This window comes from Fusarium redolens (assembly GCF_020744475.1).
Source record: "Fusarium redolens strain MPI-CAGE-AT-0023 chromosome Unknown BKA55scaffold_2, whole genome shotgun sequence".
In the NCBI taxonomy this organism is placed as follows: Eukaryota; Fungi; Ascomycota; class Sordariomycetes; order Hypocreales; family Nectriaceae; genus Fusarium; species Fusarium redolens.
In genome coordinates, this window is record NW_025763665.1 from 1,434,125 (window position 1) to 1,458,541 (window position 24,417).

At 48.9% G+C, this 24,417-nt stretch overlaps 10 protein-coding genes across 10 annotated transcripts; 5 read left to right on the forward strand and 5 right to left on the reverse strand.

The window, feature by feature from the left end:
- Positions 1-55: 55 nt before the first annotated feature.
- BKA55DRAFT_164510 (uncharacterized protein) lies at positions 56-1,573 on the reverse strand. Its single transcript, XM_046184990.1, has one exon. The coding sequence runs from the start codon at positions 1,194-1,196 to the stop codon at positions 195-197; it is 1,002 nt and encodes a 333-aa protein (XP_046054931.1). The 5' UTR covers positions 1,197-1,573; the 3' UTR covers positions 56-194.
- Positions 1,467-4,781, reverse strand: BKA55DRAFT_554396 (nucleolar protein 14). Its single transcript, XM_046191591.1, has 2 exons — positions 4,437-4,781; positions 1,467-4,286 (listed from the first exon to the last, which is right to left on the reverse strand). Exons 1-2 carry the CDS (start codon positions 4,725-4,727, stop codon positions 1,869-1,871), a joined length of 2,709 nt encoding a protein of 902 aa, XP_046054932.1. The 5' UTR covers positions 4,728-4,781; the 3' UTR covers positions 1,467-1,868.
- A 150-nt stretch (positions 4,782-4,931) lies between these two features.
- BKA55DRAFT_554398 (uncharacterized protein) lies at positions 4,932-6,164 on the forward strand. The gene is made up of 2 exons (XM_046191592.1): positions 4,932-5,372; positions 5,418-6,164. The coding sequence occupies exons 1-2, from the start codon at positions 4,988-4,990 to the stop codon at positions 6,029-6,031; spliced, it is 999 nt and encodes a 332-aa protein (XP_046054933.1). The 5' UTR covers positions 4,932-4,987; the 3' UTR covers positions 6,032-6,164.
- Positions 6,165-6,526: 362 nt separating this feature from the next.
- Positions 6,527-9,068, reverse strand: BKA55DRAFT_711578 (uncharacterized protein; the record flags this gene model as incomplete). Its single annotated transcript, XM_046200805.1, has 6 exons — positions 6,527-7,032; positions 7,096-7,234; positions 7,364-7,663; positions 8,065-8,175; positions 8,246-8,947; positions 9,030-9,068. The coding sequence occupies 6 exons, from the start codon at positions 9,066-9,068 to the stop codon at positions 6,527-6,529; spliced, it is 1,797 nt and encodes a 598-aa protein (XP_046054934.1).
- Positions 9,069-9,292: 224 nt separating this feature from the next.
- Positions 9,293-12,189, reverse strand: BKA55DRAFT_633682 (rab-GTPase-TBC domain-containing protein). The gene is made up of 6 exons (XM_046196979.1): positions 12,048-12,189; positions 11,868-11,985; positions 11,656-11,817; positions 11,070-11,602; positions 10,872-11,014; positions 9,293-10,824 (listed from the first exon to the last, which is right to left on the reverse strand). Exons 1-6 carry the CDS (start codon positions 12,068-12,070, stop codon positions 9,635-9,637), a joined length of 2,169 nt encoding a protein of 722 aa, XP_046054935.1. The 5' UTR covers positions 12,071-12,189; the 3' UTR covers positions 9,293-9,634.
- Positions 12,190-12,544: 355 nt separating this feature from the next.
- BKA55DRAFT_533904 (uncharacterized protein) lies at positions 12,545-14,512 on the forward strand (the record flags this gene model as incomplete). Its single annotated transcript, XM_046189524.1, has 1 exon — positions 12,545-14,512. The coding sequence occupies one exon, from the start codon at positions 12,545-12,547 to the stop codon at positions 14,510-14,512; it is 1,968 nt and encodes a 655-aa protein (XP_046054936.1).
- Positions 14,513-17,116: 2,604 nt separating this feature from the next.
- Positions 17,117-18,364, forward strand: BKA55DRAFT_500962 (uncharacterized protein; the record flags this gene model as incomplete). Its single annotated transcript, XM_046186785.1, has 3 exons — positions 17,117-17,516; positions 17,579-18,159; positions 18,227-18,364. 3 exons carry the CDS (start codon positions 17,117-17,119, stop codon positions 18,362-18,364), a joined length of 1,119 nt encoding a protein of 372 aa, XP_046054937.1.
- Positions 18,138-19,350, forward strand: BKA55DRAFT_604754 (uncharacterized protein). Its single transcript, XM_046196580.1, has one exon. It carries the CDS (start codon positions 18,444-18,446, stop codon positions 18,918-18,920), a length of 477 nt encoding a protein of 158 aa, XP_046054938.1. The 5' UTR covers positions 18,138-18,443; the 3' UTR covers positions 18,921-19,350.
- A 151-nt stretch (positions 19,351-19,501) lies between these two features.
- Positions 19,502-21,309, forward strand: BKA55DRAFT_554409 (UAA transporter). The gene is made up of 3 exons (XM_046191593.1): positions 19,502-19,925; positions 19,984-20,777; positions 20,825-21,309. The coding sequence occupies exons 1-3, from the start codon at positions 19,717-19,719 to the stop codon at positions 21,055-21,057; spliced, it is 1,236 nt and encodes a 411-aa protein (XP_046054939.1). The 5' UTR covers positions 19,502-19,716; the 3' UTR covers positions 21,058-21,309.
- Positions 21,310-21,970: 661 nt separating this feature from the next.
- BKA55DRAFT_684386 (dual specificity phosphatase) lies at positions 21,971-24,340 on the reverse strand (the record flags this gene model as incomplete). Its single annotated transcript, XM_046198634.1, has 1 exon — positions 21,971-24,340. The coding sequence occupies one exon, from the start codon at positions 24,338-24,340 to the stop codon at positions 21,971-21,973; it is 2,370 nt and encodes a 789-aa protein (XP_046054940.1).
- Between the last annotated feature and the right edge of the window lie 77 nt (positions 24,341-24,417).

The following is a 24,417-nucleotide window of genomic DNA, read 5'->3' on the forward strand; positions in this document are numbered from 1 at the left end:
CAACGAGGAAGACATGAAGGATTACCTTAGACGAGCAATGCGTCTTACATCCAGGCGCGAGGATATTGCTGAAAGCAGTCATTGTGATAAAAAAATGATGTCTTGAAGCTTTCCTCTTGGTGTCAAGATCGGCCATAACACCTGAGGCGTCTATCTATTTCTCGTGAAATTGTCACAACATGGCATTGTCACAGTTAATCATGATCCTCCTCAGTCAAGCCTGGACAGCCCTCCATCTCAACATCAGGATACGCCATTTTGCACCAGAAACAATACTGATGCTTTTCCCTCAGATACTCCAACACGCTCTTCAACCGCTCCCCAATCTCGAGCTCATTGAACTGATACAGCTCCTCATCTTCTTCGTCCAGATCCTCAGCCGTAGCATACACCGTATATCCCTTCCCCAATGCCCTCTTGTCGTCTGCATCTTCCTGGTCGTCTTCGTATGTTGGTAATCGCGATAATGATTGCTCAAGATCGTAGCGCATGCGTCGGTCGCGTTCTGCTTCCTCTCTGTGTCTGACTAGACCGCGATAAATAATTGGTATTGACTTGAGAGGACGGGATGAGATCGGCACCGGTTTGTTGTTTTCATCTTTAAAATTTGGGTTTGAAGCACCAGGGCCATAAACTCCTGTCTTCTCATCGTCCATCCTCTCTGCTGTGCGCTGGGCTGCAAAGAACTGCTTCTCAAGCCTTGCGTCCTCCCGCTCTTTTCTCACACGGTCACGGTACTCGTCTGGATCCATTTTAACAGCTTTGATGTCCCTCTCTTCAGCTGCTTCTCTCATCTTGCGCTTCTTCTCATTGTCCAAACCAATACCTCCACGATCGTCCTTCATGCTGACCTTGATAGGCTCTGTGCGGCCGGGAGCAGCTCCGTCTTCTGTCTTTTTTCCTAGCCCACCGCCTGTAAACCCCATCTTGGCCATCATGGCGAGTCCTTTGCTCTTTTTTGCCTTGGCATCGTCAAGCATTGAAGTTGAGAGAGCCTTTTCACGTGCGGCTTCTTCTTCCTCTGCAATTTTCTCTTTTGACTTGATGATACCCCGTGCACGCGATTCACGCTTCAGTCGCTGTGTACGTTGTATGGATGTCTCTTTTACAGGTGCTGGATCATCAAAGGACATGTTCATGTAATCATCCTCTTCTTCATCCTGTGCCCCTGCACCGTTCTTGTGTTCGGTGCTCATACCTCTTGTTTCTGTATTCGTGGACGGTTTGTTTTGTAATTGATAAGGACGAAATTGAGGTGTAGTTATGTTTTGATACTTCAAGATTTGGCGTTGATGAATGAAGGCTGTTTCAAGGACAAAACAGTGGGCTCCACTAATTTTTATTAGTGGTTGAAGGCGTCCACTTCAGGCAGGCGTCTGCACTCAGTCTATCTCTACCTACCCTGCCCTCAGGAAGCAAGAAAACATCTAATATTTGATAACAGTGCTAAAAATAACTAGACTCAAGACCTACTAAGTTATACTAAGCTTACCTAAATCTTTTTATTGCTTAGGATATTAGATCTAAGTTTCCTTGCCTTCCCTAGCCTGCTACCTCAGGTTGAAAAGCATCCGTCAAGTTTAGACTATCAAATCAATAGATATTAACTTCTCAAGCTATTTACTGGTTGGATTACTCAAGGCTCATACTAATATGGTTATCTTCGCCGTATTGTAACGTCTGTCCCATTTTGAAAGAGCTCTTTGAACGTCAGGACTATAAATGATTTGTTTACAACCAGAGCTTGTAGAACTTTAGCAGTAGGTCGCAGTCAACAATAACACCACGCTTTTCAATAGCACACATTGAATGAACATACGAAAACATGTATTGGTATCCTGAGCCTATACCTACGCCATTGTATCCATTTACCTGTTCTTGGCCCTCTTTCTCGCAGACTTCTCTCGCTCGTATGCATTCGCCTCGCGACCCTCCTCGCTTTGGATCTCAGCAACGAGACGCTTGTACTTCTTCTCGTACGCCTCGTCCTTTGCCTTCTTGATCCGCAACTTCTCGCGTGCCATAAAGTTGGCGTCCTTGCGCAGCTCCCGCAGAGCACCCTTGCGTTCCTTCTTGTGCTCCTTCTTGAGCTTGGCCAACTCTGCTCGCTCGCGATCGGGGTCGTAGTGCTTGTCTGGATCGAACGTCTCCTCGAACTTGGGCACATAGGTTTTGATTGCCAGGGGGCGATGATGATGGAGCTCAACATTGCGGCGAGATAGTTGTGCGACCTTAAGCATGCGGTCGAATTTGACTTGGAGCTTCTCGATTCTCTCATTGAGAGGGGCGGGTAATTGTGACCGGCAAGTCTTGCTGCCGAGGTGTTTGAGTACGCTCGCAGCCTGTCCAAACGTCTCGAGGAACGCACTCTTCCCAGTCCATGTATCCGCTGCAGTTTCTATAACTTGTGCTGTGGTATCAAGGATAGCAACCTTGCGGGCTATCGTCTCAGCCTTTTTGGCTTCTTGCTCGATGCAATCTGAGAAGTTGAGTCTCCGTGACTCTGACTTAGCTGCAGCTTCTGTGCGGACACCCTCAGGAGCATTGTGGAGAGGGAAATTTCCGACCTTCTTGGAAGTGGCAACAGGGGCCAGAGCCAAGAGTGTATTCAGAGAGAAGTTGATAACCTCGGGCACGTAGCGCTTAGCAAGTTTCTGGTAGCTGACGGCAAGAATACAGAGATATGTGCCAGTAGCATAATGTGCCAGATTCTGTGGCACTCTTTGGCCAAGGTATCGAGTGATTGTCAACACAGCAGGAGTGACCACTTGATGAAAGTGATCGGAAGTAGGGAAGATGGTGCCCACTGCAGAAAGCAAAACCAGATCTCCAGTTCCTAGTGCCAAGGGTCGGGATTCGCCTATCTCTTCAAGATTCTTGCGGAACTGCTTGCTAATTTCGACAGGAAACATCTTTGCGAGAGAGTGGATGTGCCTGACAATGCTTTCAAGCACCGCAAAGGGGGGAGAAGTGGCAGGTTCCCAGGGCAGACCGACGTAGTCAACTAGAGCAGTTGCAAAGTTGCCAAGCTTCTCCTTGTTCATACTGCTGAGCTTGGGATGGTAGAGGGCACGAATCCTTTGGACAATTGTAGGGAAGGTCTTGGCTGGGTATGGCGCCAAAGTGACTTGCAGCTCGTCGCAAGTTTGAGGGCATTTGAAGGTGTAGGGGAGGCCTTGCTCGTCACCCTTCTGAATCGCCGAAGCTTTTGTTGTCGAGTCGGCATCGAAAACGGGATTTCGGCTCTCTTCCTCGTTAAGCAGACCTTTGGTAAAGTCATCCTCCTCGTCCTCAGCTTCCTCATCGGGCCCCTCCTCCATATCTGATTCATCCTCACTGTCGAGTGGTTCCAAGTCCGAACCGCTAGCCACGAGATCATCGTCGATGACGAAATCATCTTCATCGTCAAAACCAAGCTCAGTAGCAGTAGGACGAGCTCGGATACCGTTGCCCAAGCCAAAATCCTCTTCTTCATCCAGGTCCATAGTATCATGCTCAGGCTTCTTACCCTTATTGTCGACCTCTTCATCCTCACTGTCGCTAACCGACTCTCCCCTCATGCGCTTCTGGCGTTTGTCTTCGAGCTCTTTGAGTCTTGTAGACTCTTCTTCAGCCTTCTCCTCCTCGGTCTTGGTGCGGTCGGCAGGTTGTGCCCTCTTATCCTGAGCTAATTTCTTTACTTGAAGATCAAAGTTCTTCTCAAAAGCGTCTCGGTCAACTCCAGCAATGGTGGGTTTTGCAGCTCCCTCGTTCTGAGGTTTGGCGCCTGGTCGGCTGTGATGCAGCATGTACTGGATGTTTTGCAGTTCCTTGTCGAGTTTCTCTCGGAGCTCTTCATCATCTTCCTTTGCAGCTTGTCGCTCGTACTTGTAGTGTTTGGACTTGGCGATAACTTCCTCCATTACCTCCTTCTTCGTCTTTTTTCGTTCCGGTTCATCATCTTCGCCATCGCTGCCCTGCGCTGCTAATGCACGAATACGCTTCAATCTCTGCTGTTCACGCACCGAGCCATCACTGTCGTAATCCTCTTCGAGATCGTCTTCTTTGAAATCGTCCATATCGTCGAAAGAAAGAGACTTGCCCATGTGCGTTAAGCCTTCTGAAGCATCGTCGTCTTCCAAGTCAAACATTGAGTTCTTCTTGTGACTTTTCTGTTTCTCTCGGGCAAATCGCTCAAGCATCTTCTCTTCGGGGGCCATTGTGGGATCGTTCTCACCGAATCGACGATCGAGAATTCCACCAACTTTGTTGCGACGTTGCATCTCGACTAGAAGGGTTTGTCGGCGCTTTCGTAACTGTTAGTTGATTCTTCATGGCAAACTGATTTGTGGTTATATCGAGGTCGACAAGGATTTCAGCAATAGACGTTGATGTGAACAGGTCGTGTCACCTCCACTGTCCCGACGATGCCTCGCGAATAGAATGTGAGAACTTACCCTCTCCTCGCTGGCTGCTTTGGCCTGACCTGGACGGCCCTTGATGCTGCCAGCAGTCAACGTAGGCCGGTTACTCGTAACTTCGAATTTTGGGCCCTTGGTATGCTTGAGATCGAAAGGATTGAATTGTTCACGAATCCCCTCCAATACCACTCCTCTCTGAAGTCGTTTATCATTTCGAGAGCGCTCATCCTGAGCATTGCGTCGTTTCTGCTTCTTCGATTGCTGAGGGCCGACAATTCCTTGCTCTTTGAGAGACGCCTTGAGGCGTTTGAGCTGGGAGCCGGCCATTGCGACTGATAATACTGCTGATGTGAAAGCTGCGCTGGTAATAGCAACTTTTAGTTTTTTTGCGATGGAAAAAAGTCTTATCGTTATCAAACTTCATGTGGGGCCCTCAGCGAAATTACGGGTAATCTAACCTTATTAGGATATGATAAAACGGTAAGCACTGGCAGAATGCCTTACGTCAGGAGTCCTGGGACAGCTATCAAGAACTCATTTATCAATACTTTAGCAAAGCATGAACTCAATCACCAGATTCAACCAAGATGGGATGGGCTGATGGCCTCCTAAATTTTGCTCGCGATGAGAGGGTTGTTCTTCTGACCTTAGGCCTTGCCACTTTTGGTGTAGTGAGTACTGTCTTCACTGCCCTCACCATCATAAGAGACGACAACGAAATTCCACCACCACAGCCAAAGACACAATACATCACTCAAGATACGGAAGACTCGTTGGAACTCGAAACACTTGAGAAGTTATTAGATCACCCAAATTATTCTATACGAGAAGTCGCGATCAAGATCCTTTGTGATCGGGCCGTTAACGATTCCGAGACAACTCACATATTGCTCTTCGGCATTACTCGACCAGATTATGATGAGAGGATGCGTTGTCTTCGGGCTTTGGCCCTACTTACTGGGCAGACTATCGGTAAGTTCTAGAAATGGAATCATAAGATATAACTGACATGTTCAGGGCTGGATGGACTTTCAAAGTTGAACAATCCCAAAGCCTACTCGGCTCTTGTCCGGTCTCTGGAGCTGAGTCTAGATGATACCGAGCGACCGAGTCTCACTGATAGCCATTGGGATGAGTATTATCTTCGCGACATGGCTGAGAGGTTCTGCTTAATGTTCATCCTGGAGCTCGCCAATAAGTACGGTGCCAGCATGCTAGTTAAGGCACGCTTTGTCGAAAAGTGGTTAGCAAAGCAGGAATGGGGCGATACCCCGGAAGAAAGGCGTCGAAGCTTCAGAGATTATATGGCACTCAAGACAAACAGGATTGTCGAGATTGTCGATCGAATCAAAGAATCAAGACGAGGCCTTAGGGCTCTGGAAAAGGCAGGGCTTATGGACAAGGAGAATTCCAGAAGGAGAATTCGGGAACTTCCAGATCTTATCATGGAGATCGAGGAGGAGGCAGGAAACTTACCACTTGTCGAACAGCAAGTGACACGAACGAGAGAACATTCAGCCGAAGAGCAACGGCTACGACGGCAACATCGAGAGGCGATGGTTCTTAACGATGGAACTCGGCCGCTGGCACGCGAGGATATTATCGAGAGAGAACATACATCCCCTGCATAGGATTAGTGAGGAAATGATACCCAGTATTGATACTACTACGACAAGTTTTAAGCAAAATATCTGTATGCCATTGAGCAACTGATGAGCCATGCCACGGCTGTCGACTACACAGTTACATCATTGTTCAAGCGAGTTTTTTTTTTTTTTTTTTAGTTTTTTTTGGTCCTTCTACTAATAGGCACTCTACCAGTATTTACACGACAACATGTTGCACTTATGTCACATAAATTGCTTCATTGAAGAACCACAAGGATTTTGCAAACAAAGATTCCAACTTCTCTGCCCGGTCTATGTAATTTCCCTCTATTCTCAGTCCTTATCGTGTCCCTACACTTCTTTCTTCACTTACCTACGGCTGAGGCGAAAGACAAGGAGCATGTAAGTATTCATATCATCTTCATCCTCCTCGTCCGATGTATATGCATATGCAGGTCCAGCCTGCCCACCAGTCTGTCCACACCCCTGTTCAGAGGCAGTTTCAAGAGCCTCCCCAGTTCAATCATCAAAAAAGCTAGCCTTCTCGAACAGTATATTTGCACGGTCGTCTGGGTCAGTTGAAGATTCAGATTCGCTGGGGACCGCCACTCTCTGGATCACGCAGGACAATCTCATCTCTCTACTACATAGCTCCTCGCGCAAGGCATTAACGTACCCATCATCGAGGGGAGGCAGAATCTCATTGTTATCAGCTGGCGTGCGAGCCAGTTGCTGTGCATCGAGAGGCAAATTCGGTATCATTTCGATACGATTAATCCAAAAGCCATAATCATCGCCCTTGCCTAGGAATACCAGAAAGACTCTCAGCACGTTCGTATCCATCTTACCCAGTACTGGACACTGCAGTACTGCAGGTACAAAATTCTGCCATGCCTGTGGTGAAGCTAGATCGGCAAACTGGAATAGAGAAACCATCAACTGACTCCACCGAAGAATCAGCTCAGGATCTAGAGTACCTTCGAGGTAGCGGAACTCAACAGCCCCTTTACACTCATCTTCAGAGCCTTCATCGATTTCATCGAAGGATTGGCACTTAGAGAGGCCTAAGCAAGACTTTGAGCCCATGCTAGGCGCTATAAGCTGTTTGAGCCGACGTAGAGTTTCGGCTGTCCATAGCTTCTTCAAAATGCCCAAGGTACGGCGGTCAGCGATTTTGTCGACAGGGATGTAGTGCTCGAAGTCAGCTGGAACATTCATTTCCGACCACTGGTTTGTATATGCTGGTTCCAGTACTGATGCTAGACTCGGCGCGTATCTTGAATTCCTTCTTCCGGGAAAACAAAGGCGGTAAACTATGTTCTCTACCAAACACATGAGGACAGAAACCTTACGCACGAGATGCAACGGTATAGGCCCAGTGCCTTTGCTAACATGAATATGGAAGCCACATGGTTTGCCCACTGTTAATCTGAAGTTGTTTCGCAGGATGGAGACCATATCCAGTACCTCCTCCCAGCACTCCGGCGTATCTCTAAGAACGCGACTGATAATTTCCAAGCCATTCAGCTCCTTGTAGCCTGCCCATTCAGGCATTCGGCGCAGCGATACATCGGTTCCAATGGTCCACGTCTGATATCGAGGATCGATATCGTCAACAGGCACCATGCCGTAGCTGAGGAGCTTGCTCTCCCAGAACTTCTGGTCGAAATACTCGTCCCACACTAGAGTCAACGGCCCTTTAGAATTGATAATTTCTTTCATTAGAGTAACTCTGTTGGGGAATCGCTCGGTACGGCTGAGTTCTCTGTCATCATCGGGATGAGGATCGGGCCGGCCATCTTGCGGGAGCAAGACTGGCATGTACATTTCGAGCTCAATACCAAAAGAGTAACTATTGTTTCTTGTGTCCTTTTGTGAATCTTCCCGTCCGTCGGTTCGGAGACCAGACTCTTCAAAATGCGAAGCGAGTGGATGTCTCAAAGACAAAATTGGAATCACAATGAGCTCCTCAGGGGCCTCAGCACTTTCAATGGGATGCCAATGTCTCAGATCTGGCACTTTGAGGTGTTTTGGTTTTGATTGAAAAGTTTGGACACCTGACCCAAGCCTTGCTCCTCAAGAAAGTCGAAAATTGTAGAGCCATATCTGAGATCGGGATATGATTCGTAAAAGAAGGTACCGGATTTGTCGAGACAGTGTTGAGTGAGCTTTACGCAGAAGATAGCCCAGAGAGAAGTCCAGCATATCAAGTGTTCCACAGTGTTGATTGAACTCGACAGCAACAGTTGACTTGTTGTCCACGAAACAATAAGCAGGTCTTGCGTAGGGGTGGTCTTCTGCCTCACCATAAATTGCTACATCCATGAGATGGATTAAATCTTGGACGGAGTTAGCACCGAGAATTCTGTGAACCCCATGGCTATACTTTGCTTCCCCCAGCTCTCCTGGATGGGGGAGAAGCTCCAGTGGGCGCCGGTTCGGCGAAAGGCGATTATTCCAGGGGTCCTCAACCTCAACTGCAGACAAAAGCTCAGCCTGGAGATCATTGGCATCGTCATTAACAAGATTAGTATACTGTAATCCTAGTGAATAAAGTGAGTTAGGCCCACAGTGAGCAGGATGAATATCATTCAACAGAGGGTCTACTAGCCAAAGCATGGATGCGATAGCGTTCATCGCACCCAGGCTGGAGAGATGCTTCGGTATAAATACTTTGACCACTAGGCGTGTCTCTGAGTTGGGAACAGTGAGGAACTTCTTGGTCACGATGTCCATGACTGTCTTTGAGTCCGCATCAGCGATAAAACTCTCAGGGCGGAAAAGGGGAGATTTCAGCTTAAGGCCGATCCATTCATACTGATTGCATTGGTATTGGTTAATGAGTCCATCGTATTCCACTGTCCAAGACTCGAGTTCATTCTTGACCTTTAAACCCCTCTGGTTGTTGGCCGTTGTGAGATTATTGGCATATAGGGCCGTCTCTAACTGATCTATAGCCCACTGTGCTCGAAGGAGATGGTCTCGAGATAGATGGCGGTGATCTTTCACGGTATTGGGATACCTGGAGTACCCAGTAGGAGGTAAAGGTAGTGGTTTGCATGGACGATTAGGAAACTCTCCGTGCGCAATATCAACTCTGTCACCGGGACTGCGGGAGACCGCAAGGAGAAAGCCAAGTTGCACTTGAAAGGTTATGGAAGTCATGGCGGCTTCTAAAAATTTACCTTGGTCTCCCTTTGTAAGGACTTTGCCAAGTGTGTTGTATTCGGTGAGGGAATTGTCGTCGTATCTCTTCGCAATTATCTCTCAGGATTGGGTACACAAATGGGGTTTAATGAGGGAAAGAATGATAAATTAGAATAACTGAGTATTATATAGTCGCAGCAGTAAGTTCCTACCAATCATGAAAATGGTCTTGTTTCTTACAAGCAGCAGCGGTGATCAGTTGCTTGTTCTCCAGCCACACCCAGAACATAAAGTACCTTGTTGAACAATGGCTGTTTGTTCTGGGTAGATGTACAGCTTGGGTCTTTGCTCAATGGTGAAGGCATTGTGGGATTTCACATTGGAGAATTCGAAAAGTGTCAACGCGTATTATTGGGTCAATATGCCATTTCATTATATTGAAGAACAACGTCACCCTGTGCGGATGCGTCTGGACTTAACCTACTCTTTTGTCTTCCCCTCATCTCTGGCGTTCTTGAGCTTCTTCAGAGGCTCCAGGCCAAATATGTCATCTGAGTTCAAGGGGTTTCGACTCTCAGTGACCTCGCCGAACAGGAAGGCATTCTTCTCACGACTAGCGCTATTCGACATTTTTTTCTTGTGCTGGGGCGGTGGTGACTTGTTAGACGCCGGGGACGCTTTTGAAGACCCTGATTCGTCTGGCTCCAGCATCCAGGAGAAAGACGACTGCGCCAATGTTGAACGAGTCGGGACAGGAGCTGGCCGTGACGGGGCCAATGAGTTTGCAGATTTGTCATTGTCGTGCGCGACTATATCCATATGATCAGGGCTAGAAGGGCCTACTGATTCGTTTTCGGGGGCTTTCTTCGATTCGGATATCTGGAGAGCCGAGATATCAACCTCTGTAGACGTCACTGACAGAGGCTCAGGCTGAATAATGGTTGTTTCAGCTACAGCCACTTCCTGTGGGCTGTCTTCAGGTGGTGGAGATTGCAAGACCGGGACTTCCATAGAAGAATCGTCCAAGTAAATCTTGACAAACTGCACCTTGGTCGCTGCAATCTCGATGAGCTCGAGGCTTTTAGCCTTGTCGTCGAGATTCGAGGCAGATATAGCTTTGAGGTTATCAACCGTCTCATCAAGCATGGCGGCAAGTTGCTGATTCCGCCTCTCTAGAGCCACCAGACTCCGAGCTGACTCTTGTTCGTTTACCAGGGCCTGCGGAGATCTAGGTGCAGACCTGGCCTCATTGAGATTTCTTTTAATCTCCCCCATGGCATCTCGTACGGCTTGGTTGATGCCCAGTTTCTCGCCTCTTTCATACACTCCTTTGGCTCCTTTGGCAGCTCCTTGAAACAAAGCCTCCATGCCACCCTGCTGTTGAAGGAAGCGTGAGGGGGACGATATTTGTGGTCTCGGACCCAGCCCTCTATGTTTAAAAGAGTTGAAACCACGGAAGCTCGGAGTGCCTGCTCGCGAGGTCTGTGGTGGTGAAGATAATGTCGGCATCTTTCCAGTGTATTTCATAATCAGCGATGAGCCTCCAGATGGGGAAAGGTGGTCCCTCAGGTACAGAGCATCATCGACGAATGTATGAGGACCGTGAGATCCTGATGGAGGGGGGTATTTGAGAAGTAACTGAAGGCAAACAGAATAATCGGCTTCTAATACTAAGTAGTGTGTTAGCTGGGAAGCACACTTTGCGCAGGTAACTTACAATCCCACCGAATTCTAATCAGCATAGCAACACAGATGAGATCTATAAGTTCTAATGTTGGATCGACAGCGAAAATAGTATCCCAAAGTACCAAAAACTGCTCAAGGGGGAATTCTCTGCTGAATAGTAGCCGAATCCACCGACTAGGTGTTCTGACGTCAGTGACGACTTCGGGATGGGTGCATGGTAAACACTGACATGAGAAAGATTTGTGGTAATATTTCAATGTTAGTTAGATGAGTAGCTAGTTCCGGGTCAATTTTCTGTAGGCAGACTTCGTGGATGAATTTGCTTCGTTCGACAATCGCAGAGCTTTGTTCTGCGAACTTGGGAGGTCGCAAAGAACTTCCTGGTGGTGTAATAACATCCTTGACCTCGTAAAATGATTGGGCACGTTCCATGAGTTTCGAGAACAGGATAAAGGCGTCATGCTCAATGAAAGAGTGGTCGAGAGTCTTGACAAGAGCATCATCCAAAGGAATATCTTCTGGCAAAGTCGTTGGATCCACGGCATCCTGCTCAATGACATGTAGGATAGGCGCGAGCAACTCGTGCATACCCTGCCGGTAGCCACCTCGCTCAGGGTTTAGTTTACAGTACATAAACAGGATATCCAAGATGATTGACTGGGTCTGGTCTTCATGGTATGATGCCTCGTCAGGAAGTCGCTGAACGTCTTGCTGGATCTCAGCACGAACAACCTCATCTTGACGAACCGTATTCCAAGGAGACTTTTGCATGTAAATCAGTTCACTGGTAACTTTCCGAATTTGGTCAGCCTTACACTGGGGTCCTCTGTCAAAGGATCGATGTTCAGTTCTGCAAGAGCCTCTGGGTGTTTTATATACTTGAGGAAGTGATCCCGTTTCTCGGCGTAGAGTTTTCTTTCATCGTCCAAAACTTGGGACCAGCTCAGCCCTTCGGCAGCAGTAGAAAGAAGAAAAGTCTTAGGTAAAGGCTTAGTGGACATCGGTCAACGGGCATAAGTTAACATACCTTCCAACAAAGAGAACGGCATCCTGATATGCATGGACTTGCGGGACCATTATACCGCACAGCACGTCGTAGATCACCAAGATGCGCACCTTGGGATTGTGTCTCACGCCATCTCGAACTACGTAGAGATGCTTTGGTCAGTCGAAGTATTATTTGTTGTCGCTAATAGGCGCAACGTACAGAGACTCTTGGAGAGGCCTCATGATACCAGACTGCACCACAAGAAGGGTATAAAGGCAATTTACCGGTGTCGCAAACAAGGCCTGAACTGGGAGTAACCACGTTGTGTGCAGACTACAGCACTGTAAAGTTGATGGCGGAGGATGGATAGAAACCTTGATTTAATAAGGTACCTAGCTAACGTATCAGCGCTTCAGGTTCAATTGGGTCTTCGTCTCAATAGCTCGGCCCCACTTCCTTACTATCTTGCCCTAGACTGCTTACACTGGACTCCGCTGCACCGGCCCTCACACTGCGGTACTGGGGATCCAATCACCCTGGGACGTTTGGCAGTTCAGGGGCTGACCGCCAAACAAATAGCATCATGTCACCACCACCTCCAACTAACCTTAGATCACGCTCAACTCACTTCTTTGACGTGCCTCTTTAAGCCTTATCACTACCCATATAAAGCGCACCCTGCGACCCGGAAGTAATGCATTATTAGGCGATACACTATGTCTGCAGATCTCTTTGCCGAGTTTAATAGTCTCTCAAATAACTCAACACCTGCTCCAGCTCAGCAGCAACAGCAACAGGCCACTCCTTTTCAAAATCAAGCTCAGCAGCAACCGAAACCTCCCCAACGCACAGGAACACAGGACCATTTTGGTCTTTTAGGCAACACTAGCAATGCCTCTCCAGTGAAACCCCAGCCATGGCCAGCCTTTGAACCTCAATCGAGTGCGCAGAACACATGGGGAAGTGTCTCATTACCGTCGAAGCCGACGGAGACAAATGACGACGATGATGGATGGGGAGATTTTGAAGTCGCTGAGCCTTCACAACCTCCATCAGTCAATGCGACTCCTGTTCAGACCCTGAGCCCTGTACCCTTTTCTGCATCAAGTCGGGGCTCAACCGCAAATGCAACTCCAGGCTCAGCAAACTCATCGTCCATACCATGGCCCAAGCCAGACCCAAGCTCAGCCGCAGCTGTAGCCCAACGAGTACCTGGAGTGAAACAGAAACCGCCGACTCGAGTTGTGAGAGCGTCGACCATGGACCTATTATCCAACAGTCTTGTCGATATAGGAGGAGCCTCAAAGCCCACCAGTGCCCCTAAAGCTCAGCCGTCTGGACCACAGTCACGGTTTACGCAAGAATGGGGACAGCCAACAGTTAATCAGGAACCGCAACAGCGGATGAAAGCGAAACTCAAGCCTTCGGCGCAGCAAGAGCCCAGTATACTATTTGATGCTGAAGACTTTGAACTTCAAGTTGCTGAAGGTGAAGATGATGATGATGACGATGATGAGTTTGGAGACTTCGAAAGTGTCCCTCCTCCAGCGGCGACGAAAATGGCCCCTGCAGTTATTGCCCCAGGACCAACACCAGCTCCTCCATCAATGGATCTTCTCTCGTTAGACGAACCAGCTCCCGCTCCCTTGCAAACAACAAAAAAACCACCGCCCACCAAACTTCTCGGATCTCTTGCTTTTGGTGCCACTGCTACGAATTATCCTCAGGCACCAAAATCACCATCCTTCCAGGATCGCAACCCTTTCCCAGAGTTAGCCATTAAAACACCAACTTCAGAAGAACCGAAACCGGTTAAGAAACCGAAGGAAGAAACACCCACCACAGCATGGCCATCCTTTGAAAGTCCGAAGGATACCAATCTTGCCAAAACCAAGTATCAAGATGATGAGTGGGATGCTTGGGATGATTTTACTGCCACCGATAATAAGAAAACAGATACCAGCACAGCAAAATCACCAGAGGGTTGGGGTTGGGACGCAGTCGATAATGTTCAACCATCACATAAAGAATCGGAGGATGATGCTCCTCCACCAATCAATGTCCCACCACCCTCGGTCATCCTATCTGTATTCCCTGATCTTCTCAACTCAGGTACAGCTTTCTTCAAGCCCATGTCAGGCCACAGCACATCAATCAAACAGCGAATCTTGTCAGATCCCAAAGCGACAGAATTCCTGCGTGGTTATATTCTTTTAGCAACAACTGCTGCCCGAGTTATTGCTGGCCGCAAACAACGATGGCATCGGGATAAGATTTTAGCAAAAAGCATGTCCATCTCAGCTGCGGGAAGCAAGGGTATGAAACTTGCAGGAGTTGACAAAACACAGGCTGCACGTGAGGACCGTGAGGCCGCTGATGTGGTCGCTGTATGGCGCCAGCAGGTTGGTCGCCTACGATCTGCAGTTGCTGCGGCCAAGTCTGTCGACAAGAATCTGTCACTTCAAGTCCCTGAGATTAGCGAGAACATGCAAGTGCATACAGCCAAGATGGTACCGACAGCACCAAAAGCTTGTATCATCTGCGGTCTGAAGAGAGACGAGAGAGTAGCCAAGGTAGATTACGAAGTGGAGGATAGCTTTGGAGAATGGTGGCTAGACCACTGGGGACACAAGGCGTGCAAGAACTTTTGGATAGAGCATGAGCAAAAGCTAAGACAACGATGAGAGGAGCCAATGCCCATAAGTAGCCGGAGTATCATTGGAAATTCTTGTCATTAACAGTCGATGCTTCCTCTTCATCGATGCGTCGCAAGGGCGATACGTGAGATCACTTGGCACGAGGTTACTCACGGCAGTACTTGCTTGCAAGTTCCAAGATGAATATGTACACTGCACGACAGGCGCTTGAGGTCATCAAGCGTGATACTTGTTGACTTTTGCAGCATTACTCCACCAACTGTGGACATCCAACAGCCAATCCCAGAGACAGGAGCTGCAGGCAGGTGATATAAAGTGTAAGAAGCATCACTTCATAAACCTTGTCACATTAAGTTCGTGCAGTTGAGCGATCCTGTGCGATGGAAAATTGAGGCATTGGCTATGGATTATCCGTACTGCAGAATAACAAGCGAGCCAGCACGTTGTTGACGGCCGTTGTACAGCTTTCAGGCTAGGGAATAATACCGCTAGAGCCAAAGGTGAAGAGATTGATGCCTAGGGAAGAATAAGATGATGTGACATGGTGGTCAAAGATACTAGTATTTCATCACTATCGGTGGCTGGTGTTTCAACATCGGACAAACTAAAGCTGCAGCTCTCTGTTGATTATCACGAAGAAATGTCCAATCAGGTTGTGAAACTTGACCTTTGATCTGCCATTGGGTTTTCTTCAACGCTGCATTACGGTGATATGATAGCCGGGATGCTCTCGCTCACGAAGATCCCCTCGTTACTTTATCCTTCCTGTCCTTGGCATCATTACTATGCATCTAGTATCAGCTCAATTAAGCGATCAATGGAACAATGCGGCGCTGATCAGTTGTGGGCGACTACAAAAGACAGAGAGTCAATGCTCATTCCGTGGCCCACTCCGGCCCGTGTGGGTGTGCTGAAAAACTCCCGAGTGACCAGGTTGCCAGGGAGTGTGGGCTTCGCAATTGGTGGGCAGAAGGGAAAGATGCCAGGAACTTGGGATGTTCGCTTGTTTTCCAGAGAGGATTAGTGGAATATGCCAAGAATCCTGACTTTCCACTGACATTGTGTGTGTGTAACAGCTATTGTAAAATCGAAGACAAACACACTTATTATCATGAGACCTGTCTAGCCTCGTTTCTAACAGTCAGTTCTGTTCGACATTATCAACGTGCATGCATATCTTTGACCTACCTATATTACCAAACGAGGAATGAAATCATTGCTTTAAAGCTCTCTTGCCCTAGCATCGAAGGGGGGAGGTTGAGCATTATCGTTACCGTTCGTGCCTGTCCCGTCCCGTCAGTTATGGCTACCAACGGCGGCGTTGTGGTACACAGGGACCCTCCCACTACTAATCCCGTCTCTCAGATACCTCTAGTACTTAGATACCCTCAACTGATTCTAGGTATTTGCTCCCCAATAACAAGAAGACTTTGAGAAATGATGAGCTCGTCTTCGACAGAACTAACAATGGATGGATATATGCCCACGAGAGAAGTGTTTCTTCCCTTAAGCTGGGGCCATGCATGGGTGTGAGTATCAAAGCTTCGGTACTTTCTTTCCAGGTATATCTTCCCCTCATCTACGTGACAATGTAACATAAAATATATAATGGTCTCAAAGGCAGAACTGATTAGAGTACTTGTTTCACAAGTGTCTTATCGCTTCTATGTTCCTTCCCCTCCAAGTGTTGCCTGTCTTACCCCACTCCACTTACGGGCCTGCTGCTGCCACAATAGACAAAGGCACTGCACCTCTTAGCTGCTTGGTCTTGGTTGGCAGGTACAACGGGAACAATCTTTCTGTGTGGTCACTCGTGGTGTTTAGCTGTCTTGGTTCTGGCCCTGGCCATTACCTTACCTTAGGTACAATACCTTACCCTTAGCTTAGGTACCTTAGCTAGCCCATGACTTCCATCTCTTTTTCCTCTTCTTCTATCCTCCACCCACTTACATCTCCTCTCTCTCTCACCTCACCTTTTCCTCGCCTTCACCACCTCTCTTCTTCCTTTCCTCTCTCTCCAACTTTCTCACCTTCCTCCCGCTCTCCTCACATCTCCCTCTTTCTGTCGTCGACTCTGCTTTCGACTACGATACATTACATCAGCTGTTGACGCACGCCTCCCGCGCATCGTAAGGTAGCCCACCCGCCCGCCGCCGCCGCCGCCGCTTTCGCAACCGGAGTGCTCGCGACCCTTGACCCCGCTATCCCGCTTCGCGTACACGACTGCAGAAAAAAACATACTGCACCACCTCCCCATCTTCCTACCCCCGCCTTCTCCAGCACACTTGGACGTCTTCGCATTTTCCACAGCATTGACGATAAGGTTAGTACATTCATTATATTTCCGTCTTGTCTCTCTTGGAGAGAGATTTTTTTCTTTATTGTCATGGAGACAGGTAGTTGTACATGCTGTTCTCCGCTGTTCTGAACATGCACTGCAAATGAGGGATGATCATTACACCCTTGACTTGCGCCTCCTGGACCGGTGACAATGAAAGAATATATCCTGACAGCATTATAGATCCGATCAGACATCCACCACCTTCGTCTGTTCGTCCCCCTTCAAACGATCCGCTTTCAACTCGAATTACGACTTCCTCTCCACACGTACCCCGACCTAACAACTGCAAAATGTCGGCACCTCAGGATTCTATTCCCGGCAACGGCAGCGACATCCTCGATCAGATGGATCAGCTTAGAATGGATGACCGCCTTGGCCCCGATGGCGAACCCGCCCCTAAGACGGACGAGGAGTATGCCCAGGCCCAGCTCACCCTTCGTGCGATTGTCTCTTCCAAGGAAGCCGGTGTCATTATTGGCAAGGGCGGCAAGAACGTTGCCGATCTCAGAGACGAGACTGGCGTCAAGGCCGGCGTCAGCAAAGTTGTGCAGGGTGTTCATGACCGTGTTCTGACCATCACCGGCGGTTGCGACGCTATTTCTCGAGCCTACGCGATTGTCGCTCGCGCTCTACTGGAAGGTGCCCCCGCTATGGGTATGGGAGGTGTAGTTCAAAGCAACGGTACTCATCGTACGTGATGGATTCTGCCAGAGGAAATCGAACTTCAGAATGCCCGCTAACTTGAGATTTAGCAATTAAGCTCCTCATCTCACACAACCAGATGGGAACCATCATTGGAAGACAAGGTCTGAAGATCAAGCACATTCAGGATGCTTCGGGAGTCCGTATGGTTGCCCAGAAGGAGATGCTCCCTCAATCTACTGAGAGAATAGTCGAAGTCCAGGGCACTCCCGAGGGCATTCAGCGCGCTATCTGGGAAATTTGCAAGTGCTTGGTTGATGATTGGCAACGAGGCACTGGCACCGTCCTCTACAACCCTGTTGTCCGTACTCAGCCTTCTGGCAGCGGAAACGCCAGCGGCGGTGCAGGATTCAGTCAAGGGTCTGGTAGAAGCGATTATGGTGGTAGCCCTCGTGTCATGCGAACAGGCAATGGCGCTGATTTCAGCAACGGTAGCTCAAGGCCGTACAACCGCCGGTCCGACTCTGACGCAGCCCTTCGAGGCCCGCCAACACACGATGAGAATGGTGAGGAGATCCAGACTCAAAACATCAGCATCCCCGCGGACATGGTTGGCTGCATCATTGGTCGTGCTGGTAGCAAGATTAGCGAGATTCGAAAGACATCTGGCGCCCGTATCTCTATTGCCAAGGTAAGCAATCTTCCCCTTCCCCTTCATTTTGAGCACGACTGAACATAGCTGATCGCGTGAACCATAGGCACCTCACGATGAGACTGGTGAGCGCATGTTTACCATCATGGGCACCGCCAAGGCCAACGAGTCGGCGCTGTTCCTCCTGTACGAGAATTTGGAGGCGGAGAAGATGCGCCGAAGTCAGCTCCAGGAGCCCGAGTAGGCGACTGATGTTTTTGAAACCCCTTTGAGTTTTGCTTTTCTCGTGTTCCTTGCGACTTGCAGAGGTCAGTTCTGGCAAGATGAGCTGGGACACGTCCAGATCTGACTTGCCGCGAGGCTTGTATTTTCATTTTCGGACGATACCAGACGACAGCGTCACGAGCGACCAATCCACTTGTCCAACATTTGACCCCATCCGCCCAAAAACGAAACCTTTCATCATCAGTCATCGTCATCAAATTCGTTTTCCTTTCATGATTCTTCCCCCTCTCGTTACCATTGCTACGCTACAGCACCACAGTCAGGGGTCAACTTGGGTTGATCTCGGCTCATACCTTACTTGTCCCCTGGTTGCCTCCTCTGAATCAATCACCCTCTTTGTGGCGCGATATATCGGTATCCAACTCTATAGCATATCATCTGTATCAGTTTGCTCAACCGACTTCTTGGCGAAAAGTAATTTGCCTTTTTGGGAGGAAACGGTTTCGTGGTTCGGTGCAGCAACGCATGGTACAGTTTTCTTTTTACGACTGTTAAACCACGTCGGGACAGCCTGACATGGCTATGGCTTAATGACACAACACTACCCCCGAAGAGCGGTTAACGATAGGGATAGCGCAACATTCCAAGGACCGAGAAGGGCACATCACGGTTCCTCAAAACAATCTCTACCCACGCTTCGCGTCACCTTCCCCCTCTCTTTCACCTCGCACAACTGTTTCTATCTCTTACAACCTCGGATCCCGACATCGTCACGCGACCCGCGACTCCCGTCTTATCGCTCACATAATTCCCATCACTCATCGCTCTCACACACCCCGTGACATCAACTATACTGGCTCACCCATTGTGTATTTTGCTCCTCGCTGACCCGTTTCCACGACAAGGTGACTCTTTATTCCATGTGGGATTTTAGAAAAGGCAGTCTTAGGTGGAACGTACTTAGCACGGACTCAAGAGCCATCAAATAAAATCGAAATTATGAGCAAAGCCAGTTTCTTGTCAAGTAAACACAGAAGTGAAGTCGCATGATTGTGGTGTTAGGCCGTAGGATGAATGCTACGCAGGTGTGGCTGAAGAAAGCCGCTCATAAATCCTTAAAATAGTCTGGTTCATGTAACTGTGGCTGGTTCCATTGCAGTGGGGCATCTTTGTCTCATGGTTAATTGATGAAGCCAACTTGTCAGTTTGGTCCATCATGGCAACTTGTGATTGATTAAATTAACCATTTTTCCGGTTCTCTGTTCGCTCTCTTTTTTCCTTAATCCTCTCCTTAGATTTGGCTTCTGGATTATTCACCATCTTTTCATTCGTTCACGCTTTCCTATATTTCCCCCTACAACAGTCCTGGGAATGGCACGCTCTAAGCAACCGGCTATCAAGCGCGAGGCATCCTCAGAATTCTTCAATAAGACGACCGCAACATGGGAGGATACTAATCAATCGCAAAAGGTCCCTTCCAATGGAAACATTGTGAGTAAGGCCGTGCCTTCATCTGCGCCTGCGCAAGAAGCTGGGCTCTTGCAGCTTGTCATCGCCGTCGCGGGAATCTATGCTTCATTGTAGGTTCAACCCCAACAGCTACCATGGCCAAACCGCTAATACAGTCGTCGCGGATAGCCTCACTTGGGCATATCTTCAAGAAAAGCTCACTACAAAGCCATATGGTCCTCCCGACGCCCCGGAAGTCTGGCACTTCCCCGTCTTCCTCAACACCATCCAATCCGTTTTCGCCGCCATCGTAGGCGCTGTCTATCTCTATGCCTCGACGCCCAGCAACACCGCCGTTCCTCCTATCATCCCCTCGCGCCGCATTCTCGGGCCCCTTGCGCTTGTCGCTGCCACGAGCAGCCTCGCTAGCCCCTTTGGCTACGCGTCTCTTGCACATATTGACTACATCACGTTCCTCCTTGCCAAGAGCTGCAAGTTGCTACCTGTCATGTTCCTTCACATCACTGTCTTTCGCCGCCGGTATCCGCTGTACAAGTATCTCGTGGTCTCGGCTGTGACTCTCGGCGTGGCTGTCTTCACACTGCACTCTGGAAAGAAGAAGGGCAGCAAGGTCCGACCTGACGATGCAAGCACAGCATGGGGCCTACTGTTGCTGGGTATCAACCTCCTTTTCGATGGCTTGACAAACAGCACACAAGATCATATCTTCCAGACATTCCGACCGTACTCGGGCCCTCAGATGATGTGCGCCAACAACATCATGAGCACTCTTGTCACGGGTGCCTACTTGATCGTCAGCCCGTGGTTGGTCGCTACAGGTCTCGGAGAGTGGTTTGGCATGGATGTCGCTGGTAACGCGGGCGAGCTCAAGGCCGCTTTGGACTTTATGGCTCGTTATCCCGCTGTCTGGAAAGATGTTCTCGGGTTCGCTGCGTGCGGTGCTGTCGGCCAAGTCTTTATCTGTAAGTCTCGACCTCCTCCATCAATATCCAAGGCTAATCATAACCAGTCTACACTCTGTCCACATTCTCATCAGTTCTTCTCGTCACTGTCACTGTAACACGCAAAATGTTCACCATGATACTATCTGTTCTCGCTTTCGGCCATCGTCTCACGCAGATGCAGTGGCTTGGCGTCGCGCTTGTGTTTGGCGGCATTGGCGTTGAGGCTGGCATTGCGCGACAGGAGAAGATGGCCAAGGAGGCTGCTAAGGCGCAGCAAAATGGCAAGAAGGAGCTGTAAATGCATCTCATTTATTTTCTTTATTGGTGAGCGATAGATTACAATAAGTATAGTGGCTCAATGGGGCATATCAGAAGGGAATAAGGAGTAAATCAAGTATGAAGGGCGTTTACAGGAGTTGGTTAAAACGATCCCAACCCCTCTCAGTAATTGCACACAAAATATCCCGAATGCGTCTGCGTTGGAAACGCAAACTTCATAGTCTTATCATATAATATGAGTGGGGGTCAATACGATGTATAATCCTTTTGATTACCACCTAGTACTATGTAAACCCTTCTTCTTCACACTGTCTTGCTGTACCAAGACCCCTTTTGCTTCCTGGAAAAAACGCCCTGGTGCTATAACCCAACACAGCAACTCGCATTTTCCTTAGCAATACCTGTACATACACAACCCCTTTCCTTGACTGGGTATTTGAGCCCTCCCCATGATTCCCCTTGGGGTGCCTGAAGCCATACGCCACTTCCGTTTTGTTGTCCAAAATGGACAAAGCGAGAACCAAAAATAAAACTGAGACAAGAATGACAAGACGGGATGTCTTTGTCTATATTACACTAGGTCATCGTGAAACCATCCGACGCCATGCGCTGTGCATTGCTGAAAGGAGAAAAAGCGAATGTTTGTTATGAGGAGGAAATAACGATTGGAGAAGACGGGTGACAAAGAAGATGTATTTGGTTATTTGCGTATCGTCGTGCGGAAGGTTGAGAGACCATCCGGGATCGAGGGTCGGATGGAGTGCAGTTATAACTCCACCCTGTTGCTAAAACGCCCTGAAATGCTGTGTTTCATATTGTAGAATAGCGAATGGGGTTTATAAAATGAAAACATAAGCGATAGTAATCGTCGTACTTCTTCCTTTGGAAGTTTGTTCGTTCGACTTGACAGCGAAACGCAAGGTTAAGCTTCATCATAAGAGATCATCAATTGATCGAATAATAGGTGCCTCGCCTTTTGTAGGTGGACTCCTGGGATCTGCAACGACCGGTGGTCTTCCGAAGGTTGAGAAAGGATCTCGAGGGAACATGCCCGCTCGAGGAGAAAACAAGCCCTGGCTCGGAGTTGGTGGGCTCTCAACAAATCGCATCCCCGCAACTTCATGGACGTCATGAAGCGGATTGTTGGTCATTGTCTCAGCTCTCGGTGATAACAGAGCATTATCATCTGGGTATGAACCAGGAAGAGTTATCGTTCTCTCCACTGGCACATCGCTACATCTCATTTCTGACGGCGCTGGATTGAACCGTGGGAATGTCATGGTCTGGAAACCAAGACTCGCTTGAGAAGGGAACCCAGGCGAAGGGGGAGGCTTCATGATCGAGTCCATCATGGGAGACGGGGCTAGAGTCGGTGGTGCCTTGCCCTGACTTGACACGGGCCTCGTAGGCAAGTCACCAAGTTTGAAAGGATCCAAATGTTCTGACGGGCGCTGCTCAACCTCGTCTTTCCAGGTGCAAGTAGGGGGGGCCGAAGCTGGGCCAGGTGAGACCGGTCGGGGCCCCGGTGTTGAGTTGCCGCGAAGTCGACTTGGGCTCAAATTTAAGTGCGACTCCTTCGAAGCTTCATTCTGTGTGGGAAGAGGAGCAGTCTGTGGCTCCTTAGCTCCAATGTCGATAGCATCGACAGAGAGTGTAATTCTGTGCTTTGAAGGGCTACGGCCAGGACGAGGGCGGTGTGAAGGTAGAGCTGTTCGCTTCGTTGACACTTCCTTCTGGAAATCCTGCAGCGAATACATGAGCTTCATATTTGGGCTGATCCATTGACTCTTAGCTTGAGCTGCGTAGTAAGCATCGTTCACGGTGAGATGCGGTTTCTGGAACAGGCCATAGGCAATGATCAAACTGGCAGATCGGCTCGCGCCCTGCTGACAATGGACAAGCACACGTTTGCCAGCTTTTGTCCTCTTATCAATGACATCGCATAAATCCATCAGATCCGGCGCAATATCGGTATTGTGGTCCCAAGGAATGTGGATGTATTCAGGCTCTTTGAATTGGAAGGCCTTTGGTGTTGTGGGTGTGTCAGCCGAGTCCTCCTGGGGATATTCCCAGGCTGTCATAAAGCTGGCTGTGGACACAGCAGTATCAGGGATAGGGCTTTCAATTCCAGAAACAGGGCGTCGCATAGACTGGAATGGTGATTGCGACTGTGATTGACGGGCCACTTTGCGGATATCAAAGGGGTTGCTGACTTCTCGGGCGCAATTGATGACTACGTCAAAACGCGATGCTTCATCAGCCGTGGGCTCCGAGTAGAGGAAAACATTGTCTCCATAGATAGCAATTGGGCCGTCGGGGTAGCCTGGTGTCTTCATGTCCTCGTTGTTCTCGTTGTCGCGATAAGGGTCGTCATCTCGAATGGCCATCTGAGTACGAATAGGCGAATCTTCCTCAGTAATCGCAGAATGGAAAGATGGTTTCATACTCGACTTTGTGGGTCGCAATACTTCTGAAAGTCCAGATTCGTTTCTTTCCAATACCTTGGGGAAAGTCATACCGCCAGGTGGACCAAAGGTTGCGGACTTTAGACCGGAAGACATGTGAGGTGATGAGCAAGAATGCTTAAGAGCTCGGCGCTGGAGCATCGGCATGGCTGGTGAAGGGGGGACCTCCAGGGTGGTCTTATGGATCAAATCAGAAGTGTTGGTCTTGAGGCTTAGCTGGCTAGGCTTTCTTCTCATAGCAGGAATCATGGGTTTGATAAATGAGGGAGAAGAAGGCTCGGAGACCAGCGAAATATTTGTCGTTGAAGTCGAGGCAGCGAATGGGGGCTGAATAGACAGGCCCTTCATGTTGCGCCCTCTTCGAGGCGAGGGTGATGTCATGGGTCGCTGCAGTCGAGGAGGCTCACTCAACAGAGTAGTGGTGGTTGTGCTGCTAAGATTGGTAGAAAGATTGCCAAAGCTCGTGGCCGGATAGTTGTTGAGTGGGATAAGATTCATAGGAGAATCGGGAGAAGATGAGGGAGAAGCATCTGAGAGGGGCGAAGAGTCGGTTGTAGACAAGGTCGTTGTGGGTGAAGAGTCTGCTGACTCGGAAGTCTGTGTCGATGTGCTATCGTGATGCTTGTGTGTTGGGTCGACAGGCATCATGCTAGGACCAAGACCATGCTGAGGAGGAGCACCCATCATGCCAGGTCGCTTTGGTTCCATGTCGACGAATTTGGTGTCCACGAGTGTGACAGTATCCTGATCTGCCATTGTCTCGGCATCCAGATCAAACACTGTCATAAATGGCGGTATTTGATCTTCGTACACTCTTCTGTCTGTAACTGAAGGCATGTTTCGGTATCCGCTTGGCGATCTAGTGAGTCAAGTCTACTCCAGTACGTGGAGTGAGTCGAAGCAGATGCTGAGGG